The sequence below is a fragment of the Notolabrus celidotus genome, chromosome 20 (assembly GCF_009762535.1).
Source record: "Notolabrus celidotus isolate fNotCel1 chromosome 20, fNotCel1.pri, whole genome shotgun sequence".
Lineage (NCBI taxonomy): Eukaryota > Metazoa > Chordata > Actinopteri > Labriformes > Labridae > Notolabrus > Notolabrus celidotus.
This window is the reverse complement of record NC_048291.1, coordinates 5,883,660-5,911,562: the sequence shown is the minus strand read 5'-3', so window position 1 is coordinate 5,911,562 and position 27,903 is coordinate 5,883,660. Positions and strand designations below refer to the sequence as shown.

General features: G+C 44.6%; 2 protein-coding genes across 5 annotated transcripts; one reads left to right on the top strand and one right to left on the bottom strand.

Annotated features, from left to right (window-relative positions):
* The first annotated feature begins 604 nt into the window (after positions 1-604).
* LOC117832009 (suppressor of cytokine signaling 7-like) lies at positions 605-14,752 on the top strand. 4 transcript variants are annotated; one of them, XR_004635124.1, is made up of 11 exons: positions 606-2,638; positions 6,677-6,735; positions 6,951-7,055; positions 7,237-7,374; positions 7,622-7,761; positions 7,900-8,068; positions 8,858-8,986; positions 9,730-9,865; positions 10,144-10,286; positions 10,466-10,860; positions 13,752-14,752. XR_004635124.1 is itself a non-coding variant. In XM_034710952.1 (10 exons), exons 1-9 carry the CDS (start codon positions 903-905, stop codon positions 10,262-10,264), a joined length of 2,733 nt encoding a protein of 910 aa, XP_034566843.1. In that variant the 5' UTR covers positions 605-902; the 3' UTR covers positions 10,265-10,286; positions 10,522-14,752. The 4 variants fall into 4 exon arrangements, 3 of the variants coding, with proteins under 3 accessions (XP_034566843.1, XP_034566842.1, XP_034566844.1); XM_034710952.1 differs by having other exon boundaries at positions 605-2,638; positions 10,522-14,752; XM_034710951.1 differs by having other exon boundaries at positions 10,466-14,752.
* Positions 14,753-17,132: 2,380 nt separating this feature from the next.
* Positions 17,133-25,760, bottom strand: LOC117832012 (properdin-like). The gene is made up of 11 exons (XM_034710959.1): positions 25,629-25,760; positions 22,665-22,803; positions 22,033-22,196; positions 21,709-21,876; positions 21,410-21,607; positions 21,165-21,332; positions 20,643-20,834; positions 18,280-18,453; positions 17,965-18,162; positions 17,760-17,871; positions 17,133-17,643 (listed from the first exon to the last, which is right to left on the bottom strand). The coding sequence occupies exons 1-11, from the start codon at positions 25,696-25,698 to the stop codon at positions 17,508-17,510; spliced, it is 1,719 nt and encodes a 572-aa protein (XP_034566850.1). The 5' UTR covers positions 25,699-25,760; the 3' UTR covers positions 17,133-17,507.
* Between the last annotated feature and the right edge of the window lie 2,143 nt (positions 25,761-27,903).

The following is a 27,903-nucleotide window of genomic DNA, read 5'->3' as shown; positions in this document are numbered from 1 at the left end:
AACCTTTCTCACACATTCATACAGTGCTGCCCTCTTTAGTCTCAATTGTTGACTAGATAAATATGGATGGTGCACCTCCACGCTCAGTGAGATGTGAAGCCAAAAAAAGCCGCCATGTGGGCTGACATTTAAATTAGATATCTAAATATCTAAACTGAGATTAAAGTCAGAATTCTGAGAAGAGTCAAAATTCTGAGATTAAGGTCAAAATTCTGAGAATAAATTCTGAGATTAAAGTCAGAATTCAGAGAAAAAAGTCAAAATTCTGAGATTAAATTATGAGATTAAAATCAGAATTATGAGAAAAAGTCAAAATTTTGAGAATAAATTCTGAGATTAAAGTCAAAATTCTGAGATGAAAGTCAGAATTATGAGAAAAAGTCAAAATTCTGATGTTAAAGTCAGAATTTAGAGAAAAAAAAGTCAAATTCTGAGAATAAATTCTGAGATGAAAATCAGAATTCTTTAATCTCAGAATTCTGACTTTTCTCATAATAATAATAATAATAATAAGTAAAAATTGAATTGAATTGTTTTCTCAGTGGCTCTTATCCTCTTCCGTAGTTTATCAATCAGCTCTAATCGATAATTGATGCCTCCGCTGCGCATCCTCCTCGCGCCCCTCCATCATCATCATCACATCCGTGTTTCTCACCGGAGGAAGAGTCGGTCGGAGGCTAACATCGAGCTAACGTCACTAACGGCGGCACCGGGCGGTTCTCTCATGTCTCTTCATGTTCTGACGTCGTTCCGCGGAGCCGTTACCTTCACGAGCCGGCAGAGTCCGGCTCCGGGTCCGCGCTCGGTGGGGGGTCCGGTCTGCGGGGAGGATGCAGCAGCTGGTCCCCGTTAGCCCCGTTAGCTCCTGTTTGTTATGTAAGAGCTAACGTTAGCCTGGCAGCATGAGTGACGCGGACCTGTCCCCAGACTTCGTCCTGATGCGGCTCGTCTCCGCGGCCGAGTACGACCGGCTGGACGAGCCGGACGACCTGATGTCCGGAGGCTTCGGGCCCGGGAAGTCTGTGCTGGGTCACCACGGCGGCGGCTTTGATCTGGACCCCAGCGGCCCCTCTCCAGGCCTCGGCTCGGCCTCCCCGCACTACAGCTCGCCTCTTCCCGGGAAAGGAGAGCTGGACGGCGGACTGATGCTGACGCAGGCCCCGCCGGGATCCGAGGCTCCTCTGTCTCCACCGCCGCCGGAGGACTTCGCCATAGCGGCCCAAAGGTTTGTTGACTACCCGGTGCAGGGGGGGCACGGGTCGAGGGCGCAGCTGATGGTGTTTCAGAACCTGCTGCGGTCCGGAGACCGGATCCTAGAGTGCGGATTGGAGCAGCCGCCTCCAGGGTTCCTTCAGGAGGATGCTGAGAAACAGAGACAGCAACTGGACTGTGGATCAGGTCCTGGTCCTGGTAGCACAACAACTGGTCCTGGGCCTGGAGGCGGGAGGGACCAGAACTCACACTGCAACCCCTCTGCAGAGGAAAATCTGCAGCCACAGCCACAGCTTCTCCAGTGGCACCCGGTCCTCAGACTATCTAAGGGGTCTGACGGATCACAGACCCCCCAGCAGGGCATTCCTGCACTGGACTCAGAACCTGGGTCAGTTCTGTGCCACAGACACCGCCTGCTGACAGACCGACTGGCTAAATGGCCCCCAGGCCTGCTGGAACAAGCCCTGCGTCTGGGCCTGCTGGAGCCCAGGAAAACTTGCTCCTCTGGGGGGGAGGACCCAGTTCTGGCTCTGGCGCGGAGGCTGGGCCAGCTGAGTGATGGGAGGGAGGGAGGAGGAGAGGGAGGTGGGGGGTGCTCATGTCACAGTGTGCTGACCTCGGGGACAGGAAGTGAGGACCCAAGTGAGACCAGTGATGCCTTGCTGGTCCTTGAAGGTCTGGGATCTGAAGAGGTGGGTGGACTGGAGGAGGATGGGGACAGGGACATGGGGGACACTGAGAAAGTAGACGGGATGGGGGGTGGAGGGGGGACGCCTGGGGGGGCTGGGCCTGTGTTCTCGAGCGGGACTCTGAGCGGTTTGATGCGGCAGGTCCACAGGCTGGCGGAGGAGGCGGGGGTCTGCACTGATCAGTCCTGCCGGTCCTCTTTGGCGGTCCTGGGTGCTGCAGTATCCCTAACCCCCTGTGTAGACCCCCGGCCCTCCATCGGCACCACCACCCCACCCCACTCATACCCTTCAGTCCGCACGCAGCCCACCCAGACTGGAGCAGGACTCAGCAGCTTCCAGGTGTCCCCTGACTCACTCCTATCCACCCCTCCTGCCCCAAGTCCCCGTCCCACTCACCAGCACCAGTCCCGCTCTCAGCCCCAGAGCCGCGCCACTACCCCTAAACTTGGTGTGGCCTCAGGGGGCATGGGGCGCTGCGCCTCCCCCCTGGTGGTCCTGGAGGGGGAGTTGGGAGTAGCAGGGGGGAGAGAGGGAGAGAAGACACCGCGGGGGAAGTCCAGAAAAGGAGGGTCCCTCAAGGTCCGTCTCAGTAAGCTGTTCAGGACCAAGAGCTCTAGTGGGGGGTCCGGGGGACTGCTGGACAAGAGGCCATCCCTTGCGTCGTCCACATCGTCGGGAGGGAGTCTGCTGGACGTGTGGGGGTCTACCTGCAGCACGGCGGAGCAGGACGGCAGCAGGTACATCAGTGATCCTTTATGAATTGATTGATGGTGCAGGTGGGACATCGGTCCTCTGAAGTCTGTTGTGGGTCAGACTGATCAGCAGGGGGGGGTGTGTGGCATAAAAACATCAGGAACAGGTCAACAGATCAAACAGGTGTCAGACTTCAGACATGAATTATTCTTATTATTGAGTGATTACATCTAACCCCATCACAGAGCTTCAGCTGATCATTAAAACATTCTGAATCAGAGGGAGGGAGTTTGATATGAAACAAGTTACGCTCGGTCACTTTATGAGTACCTGACCTATAGGTGGATCTGGTCTACAGTGAGTGAGTCACGGTGAACAACACAAGACAAGATGTGACCGACAAAGTGACAATAAAAAAGTGGAACCCCTTTAGAGAAGATAAAAAGGTTCTTTGTGTGCAGACAGATTAAGCTGAAATTCTCTTTTTAAAGGATGAGAGTCATTATTCAAATTGGAGTCAGCCGTCCTCTAACAGTCGGGGGGGTGTACAGGGATTCTGGTTTATACTGGGACTCTCTGATCAGCCTGCTGGACTATGTCTCAGTCTGACTAGGTGAGTTCTAGAATCAACAAACAGCCGCTCTAAAAACACCTGATATAAACGTACCTGTTTGCAGGTTTGAGCACCTAAACTCAAGTGTTCTCCACAGAATAAAAAGAGTCTTTTGAGAAGCTTTGATTCAGATCATTTGATGATGTATATATCTCCAAATTGCAACAAAAGTTATCTGAGTACACTCTCCTTGAAGGGCAGGTCTAGAGAGTTCTCTCTGTTTTATTATTTCCCAAAATCCTTCATCTCTGATGAGTAAGAGAAACGTCTTGTAACAGGCAGACACCTCAAACTGAACCAGATTCATTCATTGGTGGACAGACATCTGCTTAGACTAAGTGGCAACCTCCGGTCTCAAACTATGAAGCAGAATTTTTTGCAGAAGATATTAAGATTATTAATTTTTGCAGAAATACGGACATCACTGACTTGATTGACAGGCGGGAACACTGTAACTGTTGGCTAGGAGGTTCAAGCCCCGCCTCTTCACCTCACACTAAGTTTGGTTGAGTTCAACATTTCCAATATGGCTCCTGCCGATGATTGGCTTAAAAGTTTTGGACAAACACAAACATTTAGTCTGAAGCGGTGTTTTAAGCCCATTTAAAATCCACATGGTCTAAGTCTAAGTGATGTCACTCATTGGCTCCTGAAGACGGCTTTTGAAGCCCATCATACAGCGGTAGCCATATTGGAAACGCAGACTCAACCCAGTTTTTGGTCTACCTAGCAAATGCCAAAGAAACAGAGTTAAGGCGGGCCTTTTGCCTTCTGGACAACAGACACAGAGTGCCTGCCTGTCAAGTCAGCTTTGCCCCTAACTTTGTATAGATGGGCTTTTTAGAATGAGTGTGTATGTGGCTTCAGATGCTTCAAGTGGACACTCATGGAACTGCAGTTGTAGCGCTTCTTTTCATGTCTGCAGTGCTTCTTCTTCATTTCCTTAGACTGGAGGTTGCCTTCTTGGTTTTAATCCAAGCAGCAACAGCCAGTCTTAAAAATATGAAGCCCATGTGAAAGTGTTATAAACTACAGTTCATCAAGGGTGCGCTTGAGGCTGGCTGCAGAGACACCACAAACCACATACACACCCATTCAAAGAAGACAACCTTTACAGCAATTAAAAACATATTTACAGCCTGGTTCAAAAACGGTTAAGACTGTTTAAACTAGGACGTAGAACCCGTGACTTCACCCGCCTGTTTCTGAAGAGCTGTTTCGAAGTCTATTGTTGGCGTTAGCCATATTTGAAATGCTGAACACAACCAAACTTTGTCCAAGCTAGCTACAGGGTGCTTGCCTGTCAATCAAGTCAGCCATGCCCTTATATGGGCAAACCTCCTACACAGACCTAAACCGTTTTTTGAACCAGGCTGTAAACATGTTTATTCCTGCTGTAAAGATCGTCTTTTTTGAATGGGTTTGTATGTGGTTTCTGGTGTTTCTGCAGCCAGCCTCTAGTGGCCGCTCCATGAACTACAGTTTTTAGCACTTCCGCATGAGCTTCATATTTTGAGACCTGAGGCTGCCACTCGGTTAGAAAGAGCCGTCAGTCAAATTGAAACTGACTGGTGTAATCGTTGCCATGTCCACCGGTACAGGACGAAGGTAGTCAAACTTTCTTTCATACTTTTGAATACCACGTGCTTTCAAATAATATGATGTTTTTACATTCAATAGAGGCTAAAAGTTTGTGAAAACACAGATTTAGATTTGTGTTTTTTAATGCTGAGAGCAACAGAAAGATAGAGAGAACAACAGTGGTCATTCAAGTTAAAGAGGAAGTGAAGAGAGATTTGCTTTGGGTGAAACTGAGAAGTAAGATGTTATTCTATAATCTTAGAAGCTTTAATGCTCGAATCTACAAATTCACATAGATAGTAAATAGATAAATAGATAAATAGATAGATAGTTAAATATATGTGGTACCCCAGAGTTAATCTTCATTAGACGGGTATTGATATAGTTTGATTTGTGTTAGTTTTGTATCAAAGTTTAGAAACAGGATTTCTGACAACCTGTACAGGCTGGTTGGAATGTGTGTTTTGCTCCTGTTGTCAGCTTTTAAGAGCAAAATAATAAAAAACTATCATTACAAAAAAATCAATTTTACACTACTCAAACAATAACAGTGTTTAAAAGGAGAGCCTGTTTTAAAAAAAAATGTTTTGTGAAATTTGCTTATTGGAACTTTTTTTGACATAATTTGACGGTTGTGTTGAACACTTGTAATTAACATTCATAAAACAATAATAAGTCAACAAAATCCTTAAACAATAACAAGACAATTAAAACAACTAAATAAATACATTAAAATAAATAAATAAATGAAAGTGAATAAATCACAAAAATAAAACAAAATAATTTTAATGATGATAAAAATAAAAGTAAATAAAATCCTTAAATAATAATAAGAAAATACAAATAAATAAATAAATACATTTAAAAAAATAAATAAAAACTCAATGATAATAACAATAATTGTCTTTTTTATTAGAATTACAACATTAATTATTACTAAATTAATCACAATAATAGCAGTAATGGAAAAAGCAAACAAATTATTACACATTTATATGTACACAAATTTACACACACATCTATAAAAAAATAAAAAACAATTGTGATAATTTGTATATTACATGAGGAAATAGATTCCAACAAGGTAGGAAAAATAATAACAATAAAAAATGTAAATGTATTTTTTAAATGGTGTCAATGATAAAAGGAGACCCTGTTCAACACAGTAAAGAAATGTTTTATGTTGGATGCTGAGAATTCAGCACACTTGTTTTACATTATCGTATTCCTTTAAGAAAAGTCAAAGTAGCCTCAATGATTTCTTTAAAAGTGTTGATTTAATGAATATTTCTGTGCAGCTGAACAGACTTCCCTTCCATCACCCGCTCAAACAAACAATCTCACAGTTCCTTCTTTTTTTTACACGACACGCAAAAATCCTCGCTTACACTTCTGCATCGTCTGTTACCAACTGGAAGTCAGATCTCTGTTTTTCTATCTTCCTCTTTTCCTGCACTTTATTAATTTATACCATCTTTAATCCCTCTCATTTTTCTTCCTCCTCCTTTCTTTTATCGTATTTTTCAACTCCTTTGTTTGCTCTTTGTCATTTTCCCTCTTCTCCTTTCACTAAATGAATATTCTCTCTTTTTTTTATTTTAATCCGTAAGAACTTGTCATCCGTGATTAACAAGTTGGACAACAAAGGACAATAAAATATGAAATAGGCTAAACAGGGGCCGGAAAGGTGGCGTGATATAGATTGATAAAAATACGCCTCCCTTCGCTGCACCGTCAGGGGGACACCGTCATTCTGAGGGGTCCATTCAGCCTCAGGTGTTCTCCTGGCACTCTGATTGGTGTAGGCTCAGAAACTGCTGCTACTGGTGGTGATGATGATGATGATGATGATGATGATGATGAAGAGGTTTTTGTTTGTCTCCATCAGGCTGCAGGTCAGACCTCACAGTGCCTTCTCTCCGGTGCCCTTCACTCCTGCGTTCACCGGTAAGAGCGAAACCGAACACTGTTACATATTCTTTCAAACACTTCCTACACCTTTGAGTTTATCTGAACACCTGAACGGGGACAAGCAGGGGATCACAACCTCCAGACTTCTTCTTCTTCTTCTGTGGTTTCCTACTAAACACTAACATTTCACTTTTTCACTTCTCTGCCCTAACACCTGTGTATGTGTGTGTATGTTGTATGTGTGTCTCCAGGTGAGACGGTGTCTCTGGTTGATGTGGATATCTCTCGAAGGGGGTTGAACTCGCTTCATCCCCCAACGCCTCCTCCCCCACCCCGACGGAGCCTAAGTCTGCTCGGTACTTTTCTTCTTCTCTGCTTTTCCTCCTCTTTACTACCTTTCCTGGCTGTTGTCACTTCACCTTTAACCCCCCCTCAGCTCCTCAGGTGTGTTTAGGGTGTGATCATTCTCTCTCTCTCTCTCTCTCTCTCTCTCTCTCTCTCTCTCTCTCTCTCTCTCTCCTTCTCTCCCTCCTGTAGATGATTTCAGCGGTCCTCCTCAGCAGCAGGGTCCCTTCAGTGAGCGCAGTGTAGGTGCGTCCATGCAGTCTCTACCCCCCCGACCGATGGCCCTGCCTCCCACCCTCAGCACCATCCAACACAGCCTGAGCCTAAACGGTGAGACACACACACACACACACACACACACACACACACACACACACACACACACACACACACACACACATACACATGGTGAGACACACACACACACACACACGCACACGCACACGCACACGCACACGCACACACACACAGGATGTCCGATGAAGGTAGGGCCTGTAAAGGGTGGATGGGTGGTGTGTTCAGGTGTGTACAGCTTCTGGGCGCTCACACTGACGTAGGTCTCAAATGTGTTCTTCAGACACCTTCCTCAGAGGTTTACCCAGACCCATCCCTCTACGCCCCGATGGACAGCACCCCCCACCAAGACTCGTTCCCCGCTGCCCCCTCAGCCGACCGGACACAGGCAGCTTCGCCACCAGCCTCAGAGAGCTGGAGAAGGTGAGTGAGGCCAAAGTCTGGGGCTGTTTAGTCTTCATTGAACTATTGTATGAACTAATGTAATCTGTTTAAGAGGAGGGGGCTCATCTGTGTGTGTGTGTGTGTGTGTGTGTGTGTGTGTGTTTGTGTGTATCACAGTGCGGATGGTACTGGGGTCCAATGAACTGGGAGGATGCAGAGATGAAGCTGAAGGGGAAACCTGACGGGTCGTTTTTGGTCCGGGACAGTTCGGACCCGCGGTACATCCTGAGTCTGAGCTTCAGGTCACAGGGAGTCACACACCACACACGCATGGAGCACTACAGAGGTAACACACACACACACACACACACACACACACACACACACACACACACGGTGAGACACACACACACACACACACACACACACACACACACACACACACACACACACACACACACACACACACACACACTCACATGATGTATAAACGGATTCATTTTGTTAACTATCTGTCTTAATGGTTTACCTTTTAAAAAGATTCAGGGAAACAAAAGTAAGGTCTTCAGGTGAAGTTTGACTCAGTGGAGACATGAGTATATTGTTTTCCCTGTGAATACTACATTACCCATGAACCTTAGCTTCCAGTGCATGGACTGTATAAAATATGGACGTAGTATCCATGACATCACCCATCTGTTTCTGAAGCGCTGTTTTGAGGCCAATCATCGGCAGGGGCCATATTGCTGCTGTCGAGCGATTGTGACGTAAAGAGGCGGGCTTTGAGCCTCCTAGCCAACAGCTACAGTGTTCCCGCCTGTCAATCAAGTCAGCTGTGCCTCTCATTGAAAGACTTGTAATCTCAGTATCTTCGAAATTGTGTTAGAAAAAAAATTCACCCCCGGTACAGTGTGTGCCGAATACAAATGAGCTATCCAGACTACACTCGTTTTTTTGTACCAGGCTGTAAACATGTTTATTTCTGCTGTGTTTTACACCAAGGGAAGAAATGCACACCGACAGATTAAATAACATTGAAAGCATGGAAAAAATGAGGTGTAGGACCTGAGCTGTTAAAAGTACAAAATATAATATGAGCTCTCTCTCTCTCTCTCTCTCTCTCTCACACCTGCAGGGACATTCAGTCTGTGGTGTCACCCAAAGTTTGAGGATCGATGTCATTCTGTGGTGGAGTTCATAGAGCGAGCCATCATGCACTCAAAGAACGGAAAGTTCCTCTACTTCCTGCGCTCCAGAGTCCCAGGTACCCACCTGCCTGTCCTCACCCCCACCTGCTGTCTTGATCTTTACCTTGACTTGTTTGTCTCTGCACCAACTTGTCTAACTCCACCTGTCTGTGTCCATCTCCACCCATGTGTCTGCACCTGTGTGTGCCGTCTTTCTCCACCTACGCCTGTGTTAGCACTTTAACCTGTCTGTGTTCACCTACACTTGTCTGCAAGCACCTTTGAGTCTGTCTGTCTGTCTGTCTGTCTCAACCTGTCTGCATCTGCACCTGTATGTCTGCCTTTTACGAGCCTTAACATGCCGGCCTCCACCTCCACCTCTCCCTCTGCCCTTGTATCTATCTTTCTGTCTTCCCACCAACGTTTCGTCCCCACCTGTCCATCTCCACCTGTCCATCTCCACTTTCACCTTTCTGTCTCCGCCCCCTTTGTCTCATCTGTCTCCCTAAACCCCACATCTATTGTCTCCACTTGATTGACTTCACCTGTCTGTCTCCACTTCTTTCTGTCTGGCACAAGGCCTCCTCTGCCTGTCTGTCTCTGCTTTTGGACTGCACCTCTTACCTGCCTTCACCTCCACCTGTATGTCCCCAGCTTTGTATCTGCCTCCACCTTCACCTTATTGTATTTGTTCCTCCACCTGTTGAAACCCTACCCCGCTGAAAGCAAATCCCCTGTCTGCACCTCCGATCCTCCGCCTCTCCTTCGTTCAGTCTGTACACACAGGTTGTATAAATACAGTTTTGTTGCTGGTCCTCAGGTCTGCCCCCAACCCCGGTCCAGCTCCTGTACCCTGTCTCCAGGTTCAGCAGTGTCAAGTCTCTGCAGCATCTGTGTCGCTTCTGCATCCGACAGCTGGTCCGCATCGACCACATCCAGGAGCTGCCGCTGCCCACGTGAGTGTCTGGTCAAACTTCTGAGGACACTTCAGCAGGACAGCAGGATGACAAACAGTCGCAGAAACAACATTTCAAAGTGTTTTTAAATACGTTTTATGAGTTCTTGACACATTCAGGAAACTATCAGAGGCTTCACATCACTGCACTTCATCTCCTGTCCTCCTGATTCAGACCACACATGTGCTACCTGTGATCTACTCACACATTACACACACATTACAGGTTTACCAAGCAGCTTTGTTAAACAGTCTGTGGCCTCTTTTTCTCTCCCTTAGGCCTCTCATCTCTTACCTGAGGAAGTTTTACTACTACGACCCCGAGGAGGAGATCAGCCCCCCCCTGAAGGAGAGGGGATCAGAGCCAAGCAGCCAGCCGGGGGTCCCGTCTCAAACGTAGCACTGGAGGCTCAGAGGACCAGGTGAGTCACTTTGAAAACAACTTTTACATCACTCTCGAGTAAGATAAGTGAGGCATATGTGAAAATCTTGCACTCACAAAGAAGGAGAGAATAAGAATGAGAGATTTCCCGCTGGAGAAAAAAATGTGATGTTTAAAGTTTTGGATATTAAAACTTGTTCCCTATCTCTTTCTTTCCAGTTATTTTCTTTTCTCTGATTTTTCTCCGTTTTTTTTGGGACACTCGATCACTGAAGGATGATCAAACATCCAAACTGGACTCACAGAGCTCGGCCAATCAGCTCACTCCGCTCCGTCCTATATCCAGGCGGGTTTCAGATGATCCTCCCTCCCCCTGAGCGCTCTGATTGGTTCCCGGCGAGTCGACAGGGGAGGGACAGGGGATGTGGAGACTCTGCCTCTCTAATGATGTCATCACTGAGCAGCTGTACTAAATAAAACGACACATGACATCACTGATAGCAAAGATGCTATACATCTCTTAAAAAAACAAAACAAAAACAAAAAACCTCGGCGAGAGGAGAGAAACTTTTTGTCGCCTCTGGGATCCTTTGACCTCCAACTCACCTGAAAATGTAAGACATGCTGCGATCTACGTTGTAACATCACACTGTAACACTGGAGGTCTTTCTCAACACAGAGTTAAGGTTGAACTTTTTACATCCCAACAAGTCGGATTGAGTCCAGAGGTCAGGTGGATAAATGACGATGAAGTTAACGCAAAAGATTAAATGAGCAGGTTCTATCTTAAAAAAAAGCACTGTCTACGAAGTCTTATCCCGCCAAGCAAAACACAATCAGCTCCCAAATATGAATTCAACAGTTCCTCACAAAATAGAAACAAATCGGTACGCTTAAGGGACGGCAAAATCTGTGAGGTGAAAAGTTAATATTTATGGCAGAGCCTGAAGAACAAAGTTTTATGACGTGGTATAAATAAAGACCTTTAGAGCGACACTAACATCTTTATGAATCCAAATGATTCTTTTTTTCTAAGTTATATTTTGGGGCTTTTTCGCTTTTATTGACAAGACAGCGGAAGAGAGACAGGAAATGTGGGGGAAGACATGCAGCAAATGGTCGACTGGCTGGGAATCGAACTGGTGACCTCTGCAACTAGGACTATAGCCTCTATACTTGAGGCGTTTAAACCGTTAGGCCACCAGGGCCCCATCCAAATGATGTTTACTTTAGTTTGCAAAGTCAGAGTTTGAGTTTAAAGAGGTTTCACTTTGTTTAAAAACAGGTCATGTTAGCCCATAGACTGTATGAGTAATAGACGTAGTATCCGTGACGTCACCCGCTGAAGCCATAATGGAAATGCTGAACTAAACCGGTCTTAGTGTGAGGTAAAGAGGCGGGGTTTGATCCTCCTAGCCAACAGCTATGTGTTCCCGCCTGTCAGTCAAGTCATTCATGTCCTTATTTGGGCAAAAACTCGTAATCTTAATATCTTCTGAACCATTGCGTTAGAACAAAAAATTCACCCTCTGTACAGTGTGTGCCGATAGAGAAATTTGCTACGTAGAGTCAAGCCGGTTTTTTGAACCAGGCTGTAAACATGTTTATTAATGCTGCAAAGATCATCTTCTTTGAATTGGTGTGTATGTGATTTCTGTTACTGCAGTAAGCCTCAAGTGGACGCTCGATAAATTGCAGTTTATAACACTTCCGCATGGGCTTCTAATTTTAGACCTGAGGTTGCCTTTTGAGTTAACCAAAAGGTTAAAGCGTACATTGGCTACATTCCTCGTCGCAGCTGTCTTCTGGCCACGCCCCCTTGCTGCATGTCATCCCCATAGACTGTATAAAATATGGACGTAGTGTCAGTGACGTCACCCATCTGTTTCTGAAGCGCTGTTTTGAGACCAATCGGCGGCGGCAGCCATATTGCTTCTGTCGAGCCAGTGTGACGTAAAGAGGCGGAGTTTGACTGTCTGAGGCAACAGCTACAGTGTTCCCACAGTCAGCTGTGCCTCTCATTGGAAGACTCCTAATCTCAATATCTTAGAAATTGCCGCATTAGAAAAAATTCACCCCCCTCACAGTGAGAGGACATCGTGAAATGAACTATTCAGACGACACTCATCTTCTGTACCAGGCTGTAAACGGGTTTATTTCTGCTGTAAAGATCGGCTTTTTTGAATTGGTGTGTATGTGACTTCCGGTACTTCGGGAGCCAGCCTCAAGCGGATCCTCGATGAACTGCAGCTTTTAACACTTCCGTATTGGACTCATATTTTTAGACCGGAGTTTGCTGCTTGGCCCTCACTCTCTACTCTCCACATCTCTCGTCTCTCTTCAGCGGCCAAAACTTAAAAAAGGGTCGGTAGAGATGTCTTACATCTTACAACCAAAAACTAATCTTTGAATCTGCAAAGAAAACGTTTTGTTGTTGCTGAATGTTTGATTTCTAAAATCAGTTTTTAATTATGTTTACACGTCAGAATATATTTAACTAGTTTTAGGTTTTTCCGTGAACAACCTGTAGTGACTATCCTGACCTGATTTTAGTCACTGTCTGGGTGTGGGAGTGAGGTGTTTTTGATGCGCTTCTAAAGGAATCCAATGTCCAATCCAAGGTTATTGTTATTGTTGGTTATTGTTCCAAAAGATAAACAGGTAAAAAACTTACTTTGATGGTGATAGGCGTGATGAAATCAACTTTGTGGTCTAAGACGAGTGGTGAAAACCGTGTACTCTTTCCGTTCCCAAGATCACTACTTCACCTGTGCCCCTTTTGTAGCATTTACCTGCCTGTTTACCTGAAGTGCCCCTTGTGGCGATTGCGAGTAACAAAACAAAAAACAAAAACAACATAGGTAAAAATGGCTCATACACAACTGATGATTCATCAGCCTGAGAAAGACCTCGTCAGTGCAAACAGCTGATGCAAATGTTGGGAACTCTGTTTAATCTACTTTGAAGTCTTTTTATGTAAATTGTTATTTGTTGTCATGCCAGGGGAACACATGGTTAAAGGTACTTTCACATTATTTACAGCTGAGTTTGTTACACTGGAACAGACATGAATGAGATTTATAAGATGTTTAATTCAGTCTAATGTGTTTGAGGTAGACACAGCAGAGTTTTTATAGAGACGGCGGTTCCAGTGTAAGACCTGTGGGGACTGAAGTTCAGTGTCTGCTGGAAACCTAATCCGCCGAGTTAGTCCAACTTTGGTCCTAACTTTTGTTGAGAACAAAAGCTAAGCCAAACTTTTGCACTTTAAGAATGCTAATGAAGCTTGAATTGGCATCGAGCAAGAATGTCAGCACTGAGATTTTCCTGGTGTTTCATCAGGAATGTACAAACCAAACTCCATTTGAAAAAACAAACAGCATTTGAAGTTGTTTTCTTGCAGACAAACCTTACAAATCACAATTCAGACAGTTTACAAATCTGCATCATGATGTAGTTCTTTCAGCATCCTGTCAACACGTTCATCTGTTTCATTCTGCTGCAGCAAGACTCGACTGGGACTTGCTGGATACAGTGAAACTGAGACTCAGCGGAGATGTGGACAGGTGCTCTGTAGCTGATATGAAATGCTGTTGGTCGGTTTCCATCAGAGAACTCCTGGTACTGATTCATGGAGAGAGAGAGAGGGGACATTAACCCAGCTGTGTGCAGCTTTGGGTGTACGATGTATCCGACGACCAATAATCAGTCGAGACGAGAATTTGTTTTGCTTTGGTCCGAACGTAACTTCACAGCTGCTGGTTCAGTCTGGGTTTGTGTCTTCTACAGAACTTGAAGCTTTGCTCTGATATTTCAGTTTTTATGCTAAAAATATAAACTAACAAAAACACGGTCTGTGTATTTTTGTCAGGAGTTCTTGTAATAAGTTAAATGAAGCAGAGCAGCCATTTGTTTTGAAGATATATTTATTGATTTTTAACGATAAGTAACGAAGAGTACACAGATCAGCCACAGATTTACGAGTTTCACTGATGTTTTTGTTTCTGTTTCCTTTCCTGAAGTTTTGTGACGTCGTACTATAAAAAACACTTTACTGTCAAACCAACCCCACAAACAGAAAAATGTCTTTGTTGGAGACAAACGCAGGATCCCAGAGGCGACCGGCCGCACTGACTGCTGTGGCGACATTACCAAAAAATGAAAAACAGTAGAAGAAGAAAGCTTACGGCGAAGACTACTGAACTTTGTTTCACTGGAAAGAGCTGGTGTTTGGATTAACTGGACTTTTACTGATTCAGACACTGAGGGAGTTCTGTCCCGGCAGAGACTGGGATTACTGGGAACACTGGAGCTGGGACCTGAGCGCCCTGTGGGGACACTTCCATGATGTCAAAACAGAGAGCGGGGGAGGGGGACAGGGCACAAATACGTCTGAATTCTGCACACTGAAGGACTGATGAAGAGAAAATGTGTGTTTGGAGGAACAATGGAGTCGTAATCTGTCATTTTTGTGCAGTCACCTGTTAATAAACAGTGTGGGCGGGGCTTATGTTGGTCCTTTCTATTTGTTAAGGTCCTAAAATAGAAACATCATCATTAAGTTGACCTTTTCTTTGATACCACACTTCCTGATTTGAATGATCACTTCTTGGTTTTGCACAATTTTGAAAGCATTTCAACATTTTTGAAAATCCTGTTTATATATTCTCCAACATTAAATTTATGAAGGATCATAGCTAAGGATCATTGGTTTACGGCATAGCTTGATGGACTTTGGAAGTAGCTGCAGCCAAAGCCTGGACTAGTGGTGGGTGGCTGCGCTACATCTAAGGTAGGTCTGGTCCGGCTCTGTGCTCTCTTGTCAACACCCACCGGTTGCGTTTTCGGATACGCAGAACCACCGGACAGCTAGAGTCATGTGACCGAGGTTTTCCCGCAGCGATCACTGAATCAAGGATTCTCCTCCTCCTCTCCTCATCCATGTTGTCTTTCTGGTCCTCTGAAAACCTCTGACCTGTTGACTCCAGGCCTGGCTCCGCTCATCATGACGATTTGTTGTTGTAGTTAAGGTAAAAACGATCTGACGATAACACTGTCTTATTCTGAAAATCCAAAGCTTGATCCGTAAGGCAACTGGACTGGTAGAAATTTGCCTTACGGATCAAACTTGGGATTAGCATGACTTGGATGACTGAGAACCTTCACAGACTTATTCTGAAAATGAACAGGGTGTTTTCATTTTGTTTTGGTGCCTGACTTCCTGTCCCGCTCCATCTTCTCTGTTGAGATTGATGCGTCGTGCTTCGGCATCCAGCAAAAATAGAAGTCTTGCGTATCTGATCCGTTGCGTTCCGACCTGCCGGATCAGAGATGAAGCTGGAAAGCAACGGAGTGGATCCAGTGGGAGTTAACACATTGACTAGAATACAAACCTATCAGATCTGGTGCCGTGACGGATCGGAGATGGACAGGACACGGATCTGTTGGAATTTTGGTTAGTCAACAAAATGAGAATGCTAACTCTAACTTTCTGTCACTCTAGGAACAAAGAGGTGGAGCTAAGGCAGGCCTGAGGTCTCATAGCCAAAAGACACTGGACCCACTAGTCCAGGCATGTTCAAACTACGGCCCGGGGGCCAATTGCGGCCCAAGGTCCATTCATTTATGGCCCCAAGCTTCCATCTTAAATTGTGTTATTAATAGCAAAGAAATTAATCACCTTCTGAATTATGTGTACATTTGCAGTTTCTATGAAGTGCAAAAACAAAACTAAAGTCAAACCAGAAACGTCTCAAAAAGCTTCATATGGACTGCCTGTCTAAAGCCAAAGCAGTGGGAATTCTGCAAGACGGCATTAAAGAAGAAACACAAGAACTCTTAAAGCTGTCAGGTTTTAAAATTTAAGTTTTTATTATGATGTGAAAATGTTCTTGATGAACACAAAAGGTCAGAAGACACAAAAGAGGACACAAGACATCATCAAAATTATGAAATTGTTCAGAAAATGCAGAATTTGGTGCATAAAAAATGTTCAGAACGCAACAAAAAAAAAATATTTGTTCTTAAAATGTTGTCTGCTAGAAGAAGATAACGTTTGCTAATGTTAACGTGGCTTGTGGAGAACCGAGGACTTCCTAGTTACTGTTTTATTGAGAAAAAAAATTAAAATCATTGTTATTAAATAGATATTTCATATATAACTTTTAGGATTCCAAAGTCTCAGTAGGAGCCCCTGGCCCTGAAGTATTCTGACAACATCGTATGTGGCCCTCTTTGAAAAAAGTTTGGACACCCCTGCACTAGTCTCACCCTAACTATGCAAATGTATGCATAACTTTAACCCTTATGTGACCTCAATGAAAAGGTATAAAAAATGTCCCTCTGCTTTTAAACACATTTTTAGAAATAAAGAAATGAGCCACCACTCGGTTTCTGAAGCAGAGCTGGAAATGCCGAATCAACTTTCAGTTAACCTCACATGAAGAAAGGAGGTGGAGTTGAGGTGGGCCTTTTGCCTCCTGGCTAACAGCTACAGTGTGCCCGCCTGTCAGTGAGGTCAGCCACGCCCCTAATTATGCAAAACTCATTGCCTCAATAACTACACACTAATTATTAAAAAAAACTCACCCCCTGCACAAGTGAAGTGAGCTATTCAGACCGAAATGTTTTTTTTAAATCAGGCTGTGAACGTCTTTATTTCAGGATGGACTTTTTAGAAAGGATGTGTATGTGGCTTTTGGAGCTTTTGCAGCCAGCCCCAAGTGGACACTCGAGGAACTGCCGTTTGTAGCGCTTCTGCATTGGCTTCACTTCTCAAGACCAGGGTATCTATTGATGAGGATTCCTCGCGGACAACCTCCCCTCTCTCAGAAGACAAGTGTGTGTTTATATGTGTGTGTATGAGAGAAAGAGCAAGCAAGAGGAGTCAAGCAACAAAAGCATTATTTATTTTTTTATGTATTTTTTAGAAACACTTGTTGCATTAAAAAAAAAAGCAAGTTTTAAAGAACACAAACTTTGATTGTTCTACTTGCAGCGTTAATGTTCTGTACTTTATTTCATGGATTAGAATAAAATGACACCACTGTTTGTGTTTAGGAGATTTGTGGAACTGAATTTAAGTTTTAAATTCAGTATGCAGTGCGAAGTGTTCATTAGAGTCCAGCTCTGGAAATGCAGAACATTCAGTGTTACTCAATTCCTTGGTGAGTGTGTTACTGGCATGTTTCATAGGTGTAAGCTCATTGGGACGGTGTTGTGTTGGTGATTGTTTCATTATTAAGTGAGGGTGTTAAAGTCATCAGTTTTCAGGGCAGGCAGGAACGTTCACACAGGCCTGACGTTGATACTTCTCTCCGCTATCGGGCACAGCGCCGCAGTCAGCCAGAGGTTTCCCAAAGAATGTTGCCCCCATCCTCTGACGACCAATGGTGGGACTGAAAAAAAAACAGACACACAAGGTTCACTCCCTGTCAGGTCATTTTTCCACTGAAACCATGGCACTCTGCTGATCCAGGTGTCCCTCCCTCAGGTGCAGAGTTGGTGGACTCACCGGTAATCGCTGTAGTCCGGTTTGCAGCGCCTCATCCTGACGCGTTTGGAATTTCCTCCACAAGAGGGTCTACACAAACTCCACGACTCCCAGCCATCCCAGGTACCCTTTACTGTGACACACAACAAGCTCTTTTATATCTTTCTATGTTGCCTTTTGTTTACTGTGATCGTTATGTTGTTAATAAAGTTTTAGCTCCACCCACTGTAACAGTTGGTAACATCGTAGCAGACCCGTCTCTCCGTCAGCTCTATCCCGCTGCAGATGGACCCGTTGTGGGCGTGATAGAGACACTCGTGCTCCCGGATCTGACTGCCGCCAATCTGCTTACATTTGATGTCTTTGTCACCATATGGGTATCTACACTGTTTCCACTCTGACCACTCTGACCACACCCCGTCCACTGGAAAAACACAGAACTCAAACTCAAACTCAAAACGGACAAATTGAATTGGTGAATATTTTAGTACGCATGAAGATCAAAGATGAAGCACTGAATGAATACGAGATTCTTGTGTACCTGGACAGTGGACATTGGTTTTACAGATGCTGGTGCGACTTCTTTCTCCGTAACATGGCAGCCCACCGTGTTTTGGGGCGGGGCTTTCACATCTCCTGACGGACACTTGAAGCCCCACACCACAAGTAACAGGACAGGAGGAGAAGGGAGACCAAGCCCCCCAACCTCCATCCACTGTTAGAGAGACATGGGAAACAGAGAGGAGACAAGATCAGCTAGGACTTACAGAAAAACCTGCAGGCTGTTAATGTCTCTATTTGAAAACCTGTGAATGGTTATCCTCTCTGATAGGACAGGTGGGAGATATATCGTCTTTACCAGCAGCCTACAGAGTAACTCTACAGAGACACCTTGTTAGACACCATGACAGCTCTGCTCCTCTCTGCCTGCTGGCCACTCCCACAATAACAATATTCAACAGTACTCATTCCTGTCTTGCTCACCCACTCTTTTCCAGATTGTTCTTTGCCATCCCAGACTGACCAGCGCTCTTACTCAAACTGATTCCCCATCGCCTTGATGTGGTCCAGGCCTTTAGTCCCCGTTTTGGTTTCTTTCTGCCTTTCCTCTGGCTGTTCTGTGTCTCTCCTCACAACCCCACTGAGTGAGTTTTTCTGTACACCAACCTGTGGCGTCTTGTGGCTCAGAAACTCAGAAAGGTACAATCCTTGCCTTTCTGTAAATATAAAAGCTGAGGTGTTGTATTGCTTTAGATTCCACACGTGGTCATACTGTTGATCAGTGTTTATCTAGGCCTTATGTGAATTATATTTTCACAATCAGAAGAAAAAAAACCTTGAGTTAAGGAATCGACTCTTAGCCCTGCTTTCACTGCGTGAGAAGATGCAGACAGCTGTCCAAGATTTCTGACATACCAGGCATTCTTGGTTGGAGCAGCTCGTCAGGCCATGATCAGCCTCAGTTTGCTTTGTGTACACCCTGCCTTAACTCCTGGCTCCTTGAAACTCCCTGCCCTGACGTACCTTCCACTTACTCTGACTACTGCAACTCTCTACTGGCAGGCCTCCCTGCATTCACAGTTAAACCTCTGCAAATGATCCAGAACGCAGCAGCACGTCTGGTCTTCAACCAGCCTAAGACGGCTCATGTCACTCCCCTGCTCATCTCACTACACTGGCTTCCAGTTGCAGCTCGCATCAGATACAAAACTCTAATCATGACTTACAAAGCAGGAACCAAAACTGACCTGGAACCCCTCATCCAGGTCTACTGCCCTTCTCGCCCGCTACGCTCAGCCTCTGAAAAGCGCCTACTGCTTCCAGCACACAAGGCCTCAAAATCACTAGCTGGACTCTTCTCTTCTGTTGCCCCTAAATGGTGGAATGAATTGGCCAACTCCATTCGATCTGCAGAGTCCCTCTCTACTTTCAAAAGACAGCTAAAGACCCAGCTCTTTAGGAAGCACTATGCACTTAGCTAGACTGTTCTCCACTGTTGTCCCCAGTGGCAGATCATGTCTTCCAGCTACGATTGACTCGCACTGTCCTGCTTTACTCTGGGAATCTGTGTTCAGCTCTTGAGTGACCCAGCACTTGGTACTTTGGTCATTATTGTGGTGATGTTAATTGTTGATGATGATAATGGAAGGTCTTAAATTGTTTGGTTGCTTCATTGTAGATGTTCCTTATTTCGGGAAAAAAAAAAAATCCTTACTTACTTTAGTGCATTGCCTTTACACTGCTTGGCAGTACCTGCACCCAAATTGACTTGAAGCACTTTGTTACTCTTACTGATCTTGTTTCCTCTTGTCTAGATCTTTGCTTGTGTTGTTCTTGTTCTCGTATGTACGTCGCTTTGGATAAAAGCGTCTGCTAAATGACATTGTAACATTGTAACATTGTAACCTACTCCCTACTGGTGTGTCAGCTTGTACTTTGAGTTAACATGGCGCTGCTGCACTGGCTTCTTCCTCGACCACATCTCCTGCCTGCATCCTCAAGGCCCCGTTGCCCATATATGAACCGTTGTGTGGGTGTTTGTTAGCCTCCACCTTTCTACACTCACCTCCCTCCTGGCTCAGCCCAGCCAGTCCAGACCCCTGGTTTCAGTCCAAGAGACTCTTACAGCTCTGCCTGATATCTGAACTCAACTGTGTTAGAAGTTAAATTGAAAAGCCAGCGGTCCCAATACTGCATTTGTGTCAATACACAATCCTTTACACACCAGGGAGTTGCCTCTTCAAGGACACCTGAGAGGATTCTTCATGGTGGTCTGTACATGGACTTTAGGGAGCTGTTGTCTTATCTGCAGGTGAGCCATAGCGGTCTAGTACGCATTATTCAATAAGAGAGAAAGAAATTAATCTGTATTTAGTGGACAAGTGGTCAGACGGACAGGTGTACCTGGGCAGTGAGGCAGGTGGTTGCAGATGTCTGCCTGCTTGTCCTCCCCCTCACAACTCCTCCCAGGTGGGTTGGATGAAGGGGCGGGGTTAGAACAGGTGCGTTGGCGAGTCCTGGTGGGGACAGAGCTTTGTGGGATGCAGGAAGAAGAACATTCCCCCCAGTTGGACCAACCAGACCAAAACCCGTCCACTACAAGAGACACACAGACAGATTTTAACTTCATGGAGAGACATGGAGGGAGATATTTTATGATGATCTCAAGAAGCTTTTCCAAGATTGGTGGCCATTTTCCAAAAAACTGGTTAAAACTGTTAAAAACTGCAGTTTCTCGAGTGTCCACTTGAGGCTGACTCCGGAAGTATCGGAAACCACATACACACCAATTCAAAAAAGCTAATCTTTACAGCAGAATAATAATGATAATGATAATACACAAGATACAGTGAGAGATTCGTTCAAAGCCAAATGTAGGAAAATCTGGAAGAAACTAAAAGACTGATTAAAGGTGGAGTGTGTTACCTGGACAGGGACTCTGACAGATGCTGCTCTGAGTGCTTGGTCCCTCACAGAATTTGCCACCATATTTTGGGGCGGGTTGATCACAGCTTCTGATTGCCAGCTGAAGCCCCTCCCCACAAGGGACCGAGCATGGCCCTGCTGGAGACCACGCCCCCCAGCTTCCATGCACTGTACAAACAATCCGTCAGCACATGTTGGTTTTCGTTCAAACATTTGAAGATTTATCCGATCAGTTTTTCGCTCACCTTGACAGTTTGGGAGTTCGCTGCAGTCCTGTATCTGGGAGTTTTCTCCAGGGCATCCATTACCAGGTGGGACGGTGTCAGAGGAGGGGGCGGGGTCAGTGCAGGTTCGCGATCGCCATCTTACTGGGGCGTCCTGGACGCTGATACATGATCCAGAACAAGGAGACCAATCAAACCAGCCTGTCCAAGCTCCGTGAACTGAGAGACAGACAGACAGACAGGTGGGTGTGTGCTCAGAGTTAACAGATAGACAGACAGACAGACAGACAGACAGACAGACAGACAGACAGATAGGTTACCTGGACAGGTATCTTGTGGGGGACATGCCTCTGTCTCCTCTGAAGGACCGTTGCAGGCAGAGCGACACTCAGGAGGACTTGAACAGACTCTTTCTCTCTTCCTGACTCCGCCCTCTCCACAGGACACCGAGCAAGGTGACCAGGGGAGCCACAAGGTCCACCCCTCAGCTTCAAACACACACACACACACACACACACACACACACACACACACACACACACACACACACACACACACACACACACACACACACACACACACAAAGTGATTAACCAAATCCAGTTTAATGTTAATGATACATCTCGACATGTATGTATGCGTACTATTGCAGCAGGTGCCGACGCAGGGTACCGTCTCCATCTCCAGTTTGTCTGCAGAGTTCTCACACTCGCCTCTGCCGAAACACTTCCTTCTTCTCTGCGTCACTCCGTCCCCACAGAGGACATTACAGTGTGACCATGATGACCAGGGAGACCATGCAGGCGGCCTGGAAACACAACAAGAACCAGAACCTCACTTTAAACCTCCACGTCTGTTTGTGCAGTCATGGAAAGGTGTAACAGTCCTTTCTTGAATGGTTGTCCTAAGCTGATTTCATACATGCACTGCACTCTGGAAAATTTTGAGGCATCGTCTCAGAGAGATGTATTCATGAACACACATGCTGGGATCGGTTCACCAGGACTTTCAGGTGACTTTTTCCTGCAGCCCCTGCAGAAATGTCAGTGTGGAGTCAGAGGTCAAAAGGAGTGTTTCCAGAGAATCTCCAGAAAATGTAGGCCCTGAATGTTGGACAGCTGTCTAGAAAATGTCAGGAGTTCATGTGTGAAAGCTAAATAACAGTGTAAGGGCCTCTAATGGTTTAAAGAGTTCAGTGTCAAAGCACAGAGCTCAGAGTTATTAGAGTGTTCGTGTGTGTGTGTGTGTGTGTGTGTGTGTGTATTCATGCACTGACCCACAGAGGCGGCACACTCCGTCTTCTGCCTTGTAACCATACAGAGGGTTCTGACAACAGTCATCTTCATCCACCTCACCGACCTCTTCATCACACTGACCCAGGAGCAGGTTGAAACGTTCAAAGCAGCGCACACACTCTGCACACACATCAGAACAGGATAACAGATGACTATGTTTTCACTTTTGTGTTTGTGTGTGTGTTTGTGTGTGTTTGTGTGTGTGTGTTCCAGAGGGCGGTTTCCATGATTTCAACACAGGGGAAAGTTTGTTCTCCATTCTCAAGGAGAGTTGCACAATATAAGGCATTTTTCCAGAAACTTCTTCACCAATGATTAATATGTTTGTTTCGTTTTTGTAGAAACTACTGCAAGAACTTCTTCTTCTGCTCCGGCCAACTTCCCCTGCTGCTCTCATAAGTCTGGTATTTTCTTCTAAACACACTCATGGTGTTTTATTTTTCACTGATTTGTTGGTTTTGACTGTGTTATGCAAGTTTCTGTCTAACTTTCAGCTTTGATGGAATCATAACAGATGTGTTAAATAATATGTTTAAGAAATCAACCCCATACTGTGCATACAAACAGATAAATGAGCTACATACCTAAAAAAAACTTTGAGTACCAGGATGTAGTTTTGTTGAAAAATGGGCTTTTTAGAATCAGAACTAAGGGCGTCTCCTTTGCTTTGCAGCCAGCCTCAAGTGGACACTTAAGGAACTGCAGTTTTTTGCACTTCCCCACTGGCTTGATTTCTCAACACCAGAGGTTGCAACTTGGTGTTAACTTTAGCATTATTAACATTTGCTAACTCTTCATACCCTCTAGCTCCACCCTCCAGAAGCTTCATATAAACAGTCGAGAAACCAACGGGTGATATCACGGTTTCTACGGCCATTCCCTCCACAGTCTGAGAGTAAAACACACCGTGGACACTCTTTAATATCTATGATATCTCAGGCTGTTTGTTGTGTTCATATTGTGCACAAACAGGTGACTGTCAGCCAGCTCACAGAGTGGTAACATCAATATCACAACAATATGTAAATCACCAACAGCCTGGTGCAAAATCAGTGTAAGCTTCTCTACATTAGCTCCCCATAAAATCTAGACTAGAATTTAAAATCCTTCTTCTGACCTACAAAGTTCTTAATGATCAGACACCTTTGTATCTTAAAGAGCTCATAGTGCCCTATCACCTCTCTAGAACGCTAATTTCCCAACATGCAGGCCTGCTTGTCGTACCTAAAGTCTCTAAAAGTAGTATGGGAGGTAGAACCTTCAACTATCAAGCCCTTGTCCTTGGAACCATCTACCAGTCTAGTGTGGGAGGCAGACACCCTCTCTACTTTTAAGAGTAGGCTCCAAACTTTCCTTTTTGATAAAGCTTATAGTTAGAGTTGGCTCAGGCTTGGGACCAGCTCTTGGTTATGCTGCTATAGGCTTAGCCTGCTAGTTGTGTAGTGGCAAACTGACACACTGGGATCCTACCCCTCAGGCTTGGGATCAGCTCTTAGTTATGCTGCCATAGACGTAGACTGCCAGGGGTACTGGCACACTGACACACTGGGATCCTACCCCTGAGGCTTTGGACCAGCTCTTAGTTATGCTGCTATAAGCTTAGCCTGCTGGTTGTGTAGTGGCAAACTGACACACTTGGATCCTACCCCTTAGGCTTGGGATCAGCTCTTAGTTATGCTGCCATAGACGTAGACTGCCAGGGGTACTGGCACACTGACACACTGGGTGCCCCCCCCCCACACTGGGTGCCCCCCCATCACTTGCTTTAACTCTCCCTGTCCCATTAAAGTTACTAACCATAGACCTTTCTGGAGTCCCTGAGCTCAACAACTACTACTATCCATCTTACCACTATCATCTCTCTCTCTCTCTCTCTCTCTCTCTCTCTCTCTCTCTCTCTCCCTCTCTCTCTCTCTCTCTCTCTCTCTCTCTCTCTTCTTCTTCTCCCTTCTATCCCTCTCTCCAACACGGTCTCAGCAGATATGTGTCTAACATGAGTCTGGTCCTGCTGGAGGTTTCCGCCTGTTAAAGGAAGTTTGTCCTTGCCACTGTAACTTGCTAAATGCTGCAAAGTGCTCTGCTCATGATGGGATGGTCAAGATGAGATCAGACTGAGTCCTGTCTGTAAGATGGGACTAGATCTTATCCTGTGTTGATGTTGGGTCTTTGTTAATAATAGAACATAGAGTACGGTCTAGACCTGCTCTGTTTGTGAAAGCGTCTTCAGATAACATTTGTTGTGATTTGGCTCTATATAAATGAAGATTGATTGATTGATAAATTGTTCATAACTAACATCTATAGATCACTTTATCATTATGTGAACACATTCATGTAAATGAAAGCACACCGCTTTGTTGATTTTAGTGGCATTTTGTAACCTGCAGAGGGAGCAGTTTCACCTGTATTTAATCTGCATCTGCTGTAAAACAGCCAGAAATACATCAAATTCTCATTAAGAGGGCATGATAGAAAAATGTATCAGAGCTGGCAGTCCGTCAAAAACCACTCACTATTTTATCTTTACTTTACACTTTACATTTCTTCATATGTTATGAATTAATTGTATCATTGAATATTATATATATCATTTAAATGACAGGATAAACCAGCCTGGCCTGTAAAGATAGAACAATCTGTGAAGTTTGTTTTATTTTAGTATTCTATCCTTTTATTTTTGTTCGTTTTATTACACTTTTTCTGTATACTTGAACTAATTACTAATCACTAAAACGTTTGAACTAATTTTAACTGCAGGCTTAGCTCTTAAAACACAACTAACAAGACGCAAATAATAGGTGGAGGCTTTTATAAGAGACCTTCTCATTTGAATTGGAACAAAAGTTCAAAAGGTAAAATGTCCTAAAACTGAAACCTGCTCTGAAGTTTATTATATTATATCACACAAATAAACAACACAGTGATAAGAAATGACTCAGACTGACCAGAACGCTCCACAGAAACCAGCACCAGCTCCACGGTCAGCAAAACCCTCAGAATCGGCAGAACCTGCATCCTGCTTCTGCTGCACAGACCTGGACTGAGAGAGTTCAGTGTGTCTTCTCTGCTCGCTGTGTGGACAAACAGGAGCGCCCATATAAGGTAAACAGGCCTGCTCCAACCAGAGCACTTCCTGTTCTTGGGTCAGTGTTCTGAGACAGAAAGAAGCTGTTAGACATCTTCCATTAGCATGCCTTCAAATTACTGTTCCAACTCTGTCTAATGCTGCACATGGGAACAATTCACACAGATATCATTATTATTATCATTTTTTAAAGAATAAGTCATTTTTCACAATAAAGCTAGTTAGTCATTACTCAAATGTTTGGTGACTTTCAAACAGCAAATAAACTGAGGGTGTATTTCTAATCTGTTTATAAAGTCAACATTTCCCGTATGTGTTGCACAATCCAACAAAGCATTTCACAGCACAGGTAGGGTTCTCTGCAGAAAACTACTTATCATGAAGACCTGGTAAATTAAGAAAGTTGACAACACCAGTGACCCCCGTTGTCTCTGTGGTTGAAGATAAGTAATGATAACTGAAACCTGCTGTATTTCTCTGATGTTGATTTTTATATGTTCCAAGTTAAAACCAGTCCACTCTTCTCCTCCATCATACAGTTCATACAACTCTATTTTAATCAACAGGAAGAAGACAACCTGCATTAATGAAGTCTTGAACTTTAAATCTTGATTTGTACACATTTTAAAAAGGAGGTCAGGAATATTTCAGCCTGCAGATGAAACGTTTATTCAAGACAGCTTTGTCATGAGTTGATCTGTTGTTCTTGTTCTTGTATGTACGTTGCTTTGGATAAGAGCGTCTGCTAAATGACATTGTAACATTGTAACATCTTGTTTGGGTTTGGATTTTCCTTTTGTTTTCGTCTTTGTTCCTTGCCTCGGTTCCTCCCCGTGTTTATTCTGTGTTATAAATTATCCCACATGTTCCTCGCATTTAGTGATCCATGCCTCATGTTTTATTCTTGTGTTTCTTAATCTAGTCGTGTGTTTCCTGTTTTTATTTTGTAGTTCTTGATCCCTGTGTTCCTGTTGTTTCCCTCCTTTTTTGACGACCCTGATTAGTTTCACCTGTGTCCTGTGCTCACACCTGTGTTAATCAATGGCTGTTTTCGAAACCGCCTGCTATAATAGTAGTACGTACTGATTTGGCAAAACTTCAGTATGTAGTAAGTGAACAAGAGCAAAATCTGCAGTATGCCTAAACCTCCCGGATGTCTACTGATTTGGGAAAATTTCACAGTATGGCCTAATCTCAATGGCTTTTCCGAAACGGCCTGCTACATACTACTTACTAATGTAGTAGACAGTAGGTATTGCCTATAGACTGTAAATAAAAATGGACAGCGTTGCTCTTCCCGTTGTACGGTTCTGAAGCCAAAAAATCCTTCTCCTGGGTGCCGCCATTGTGCAGCCAGAGCCTGTGAAGCCACTGTAATAAGCTCCACCCTACAGCATAGCGTCACAAGACGCTGTGTGTCCTTTGAAGTTTCCCTCTACGGCCGCTGTGAATCAAAGGAAACCAGGAAGTAAAACCCCGTTTTTTAAACTCTAATAACTAACGAAAAAGAAACTTTTCAGGAAAAAGAGGCCTTGAACACAAAACAGTCAAATACTAACTACATATCACCACAGCATACGGATGTGAGAAACATTCGTACAACGTGTATTTATTTTTTTAAGTGTGACTGCTCCCCCATTCAAATGAATGGGGGAGACAGATTTTTTTACCTATACTGCAGCCAGCCACCAGGGGGCAGACACACTGCTGAAAGCTTCACCTCCAGGGGAGCATCCGGCTCGCTTGGTATTGACTACCACATTGCTTTTGAATTTAGTACATAGTATGAGTGTTCGATTCGATCTGTGTTGCAGTACGCTGGGTCAGACGTCACTGGATTTCCGGTTTTGGAATGCGGAAGTAAATGACGACCAAGCTGATTGCAAAAAAAAGCTTCTTTAGCATCCGCTAATGATTTAAAAAGTTAGGAAGTGTTTTATATGGAATTCAATAATTGTCACAGCACACGAAACTGAGTGCTCCCCTCAAAAAAAAAAAGAGGAGGAAAGAAAAAGCGGAACGAGCGCTGTGCATTGTGGGAAAGAGTACATGAAGCAGACTGGCCTGATGCATACTGGGGGATTTTCCCTCATCAGTAGACATCTGGGGAGTTTGGGCTTACTGCAGATTTTGCA

Bases quoted from the DNA above. Each gene is read 5' to 3' on its own strand.
- LOC117832009 (XM_034710952.1), top strand. From the start codon at position 903: ATGAGTGACGCGGACCTGTCCCCAGACTTCGTCCTGATGCGGCTCGTC. The intron at 7,056-7,236 runs GTACTTTTCTTC...TCCCTCCTGTAG, and splicing joins ACGGAGCCTAAGTCTGCTCG to ATGATTTCAGCGGTCCTCCT. The intron at 9,866-10,143 runs GTGAGTGTCTGG...TCTCTCCCTTAG, and splicing joins CAGGAGCTGCCGCTGCCCAC to GCCTCTCATCTCTTACCTGA.
- LOC117832012 (XM_034710959.1), bottom strand. From the start codon at position 25,698: ATGCAGGTTCTGCCGATTCTGAGGGTTTTGCTGACCGTGGAGCTGGTG. The intron at 18,454-20,642 runs GTACACCTGTCC...TCTCTCTAACAG, and splicing joins CCACCTGCCTCACTGCCCAG to TGGATGGAGGTTGGGGGGCT. The intron at 17,872-17,964 runs GTGGGTGGAGCT...TGTGTGTCACAG, and splicing joins CGATGTTACCAACTGTTACA to TAAAGGGTACCTGGGATGGC.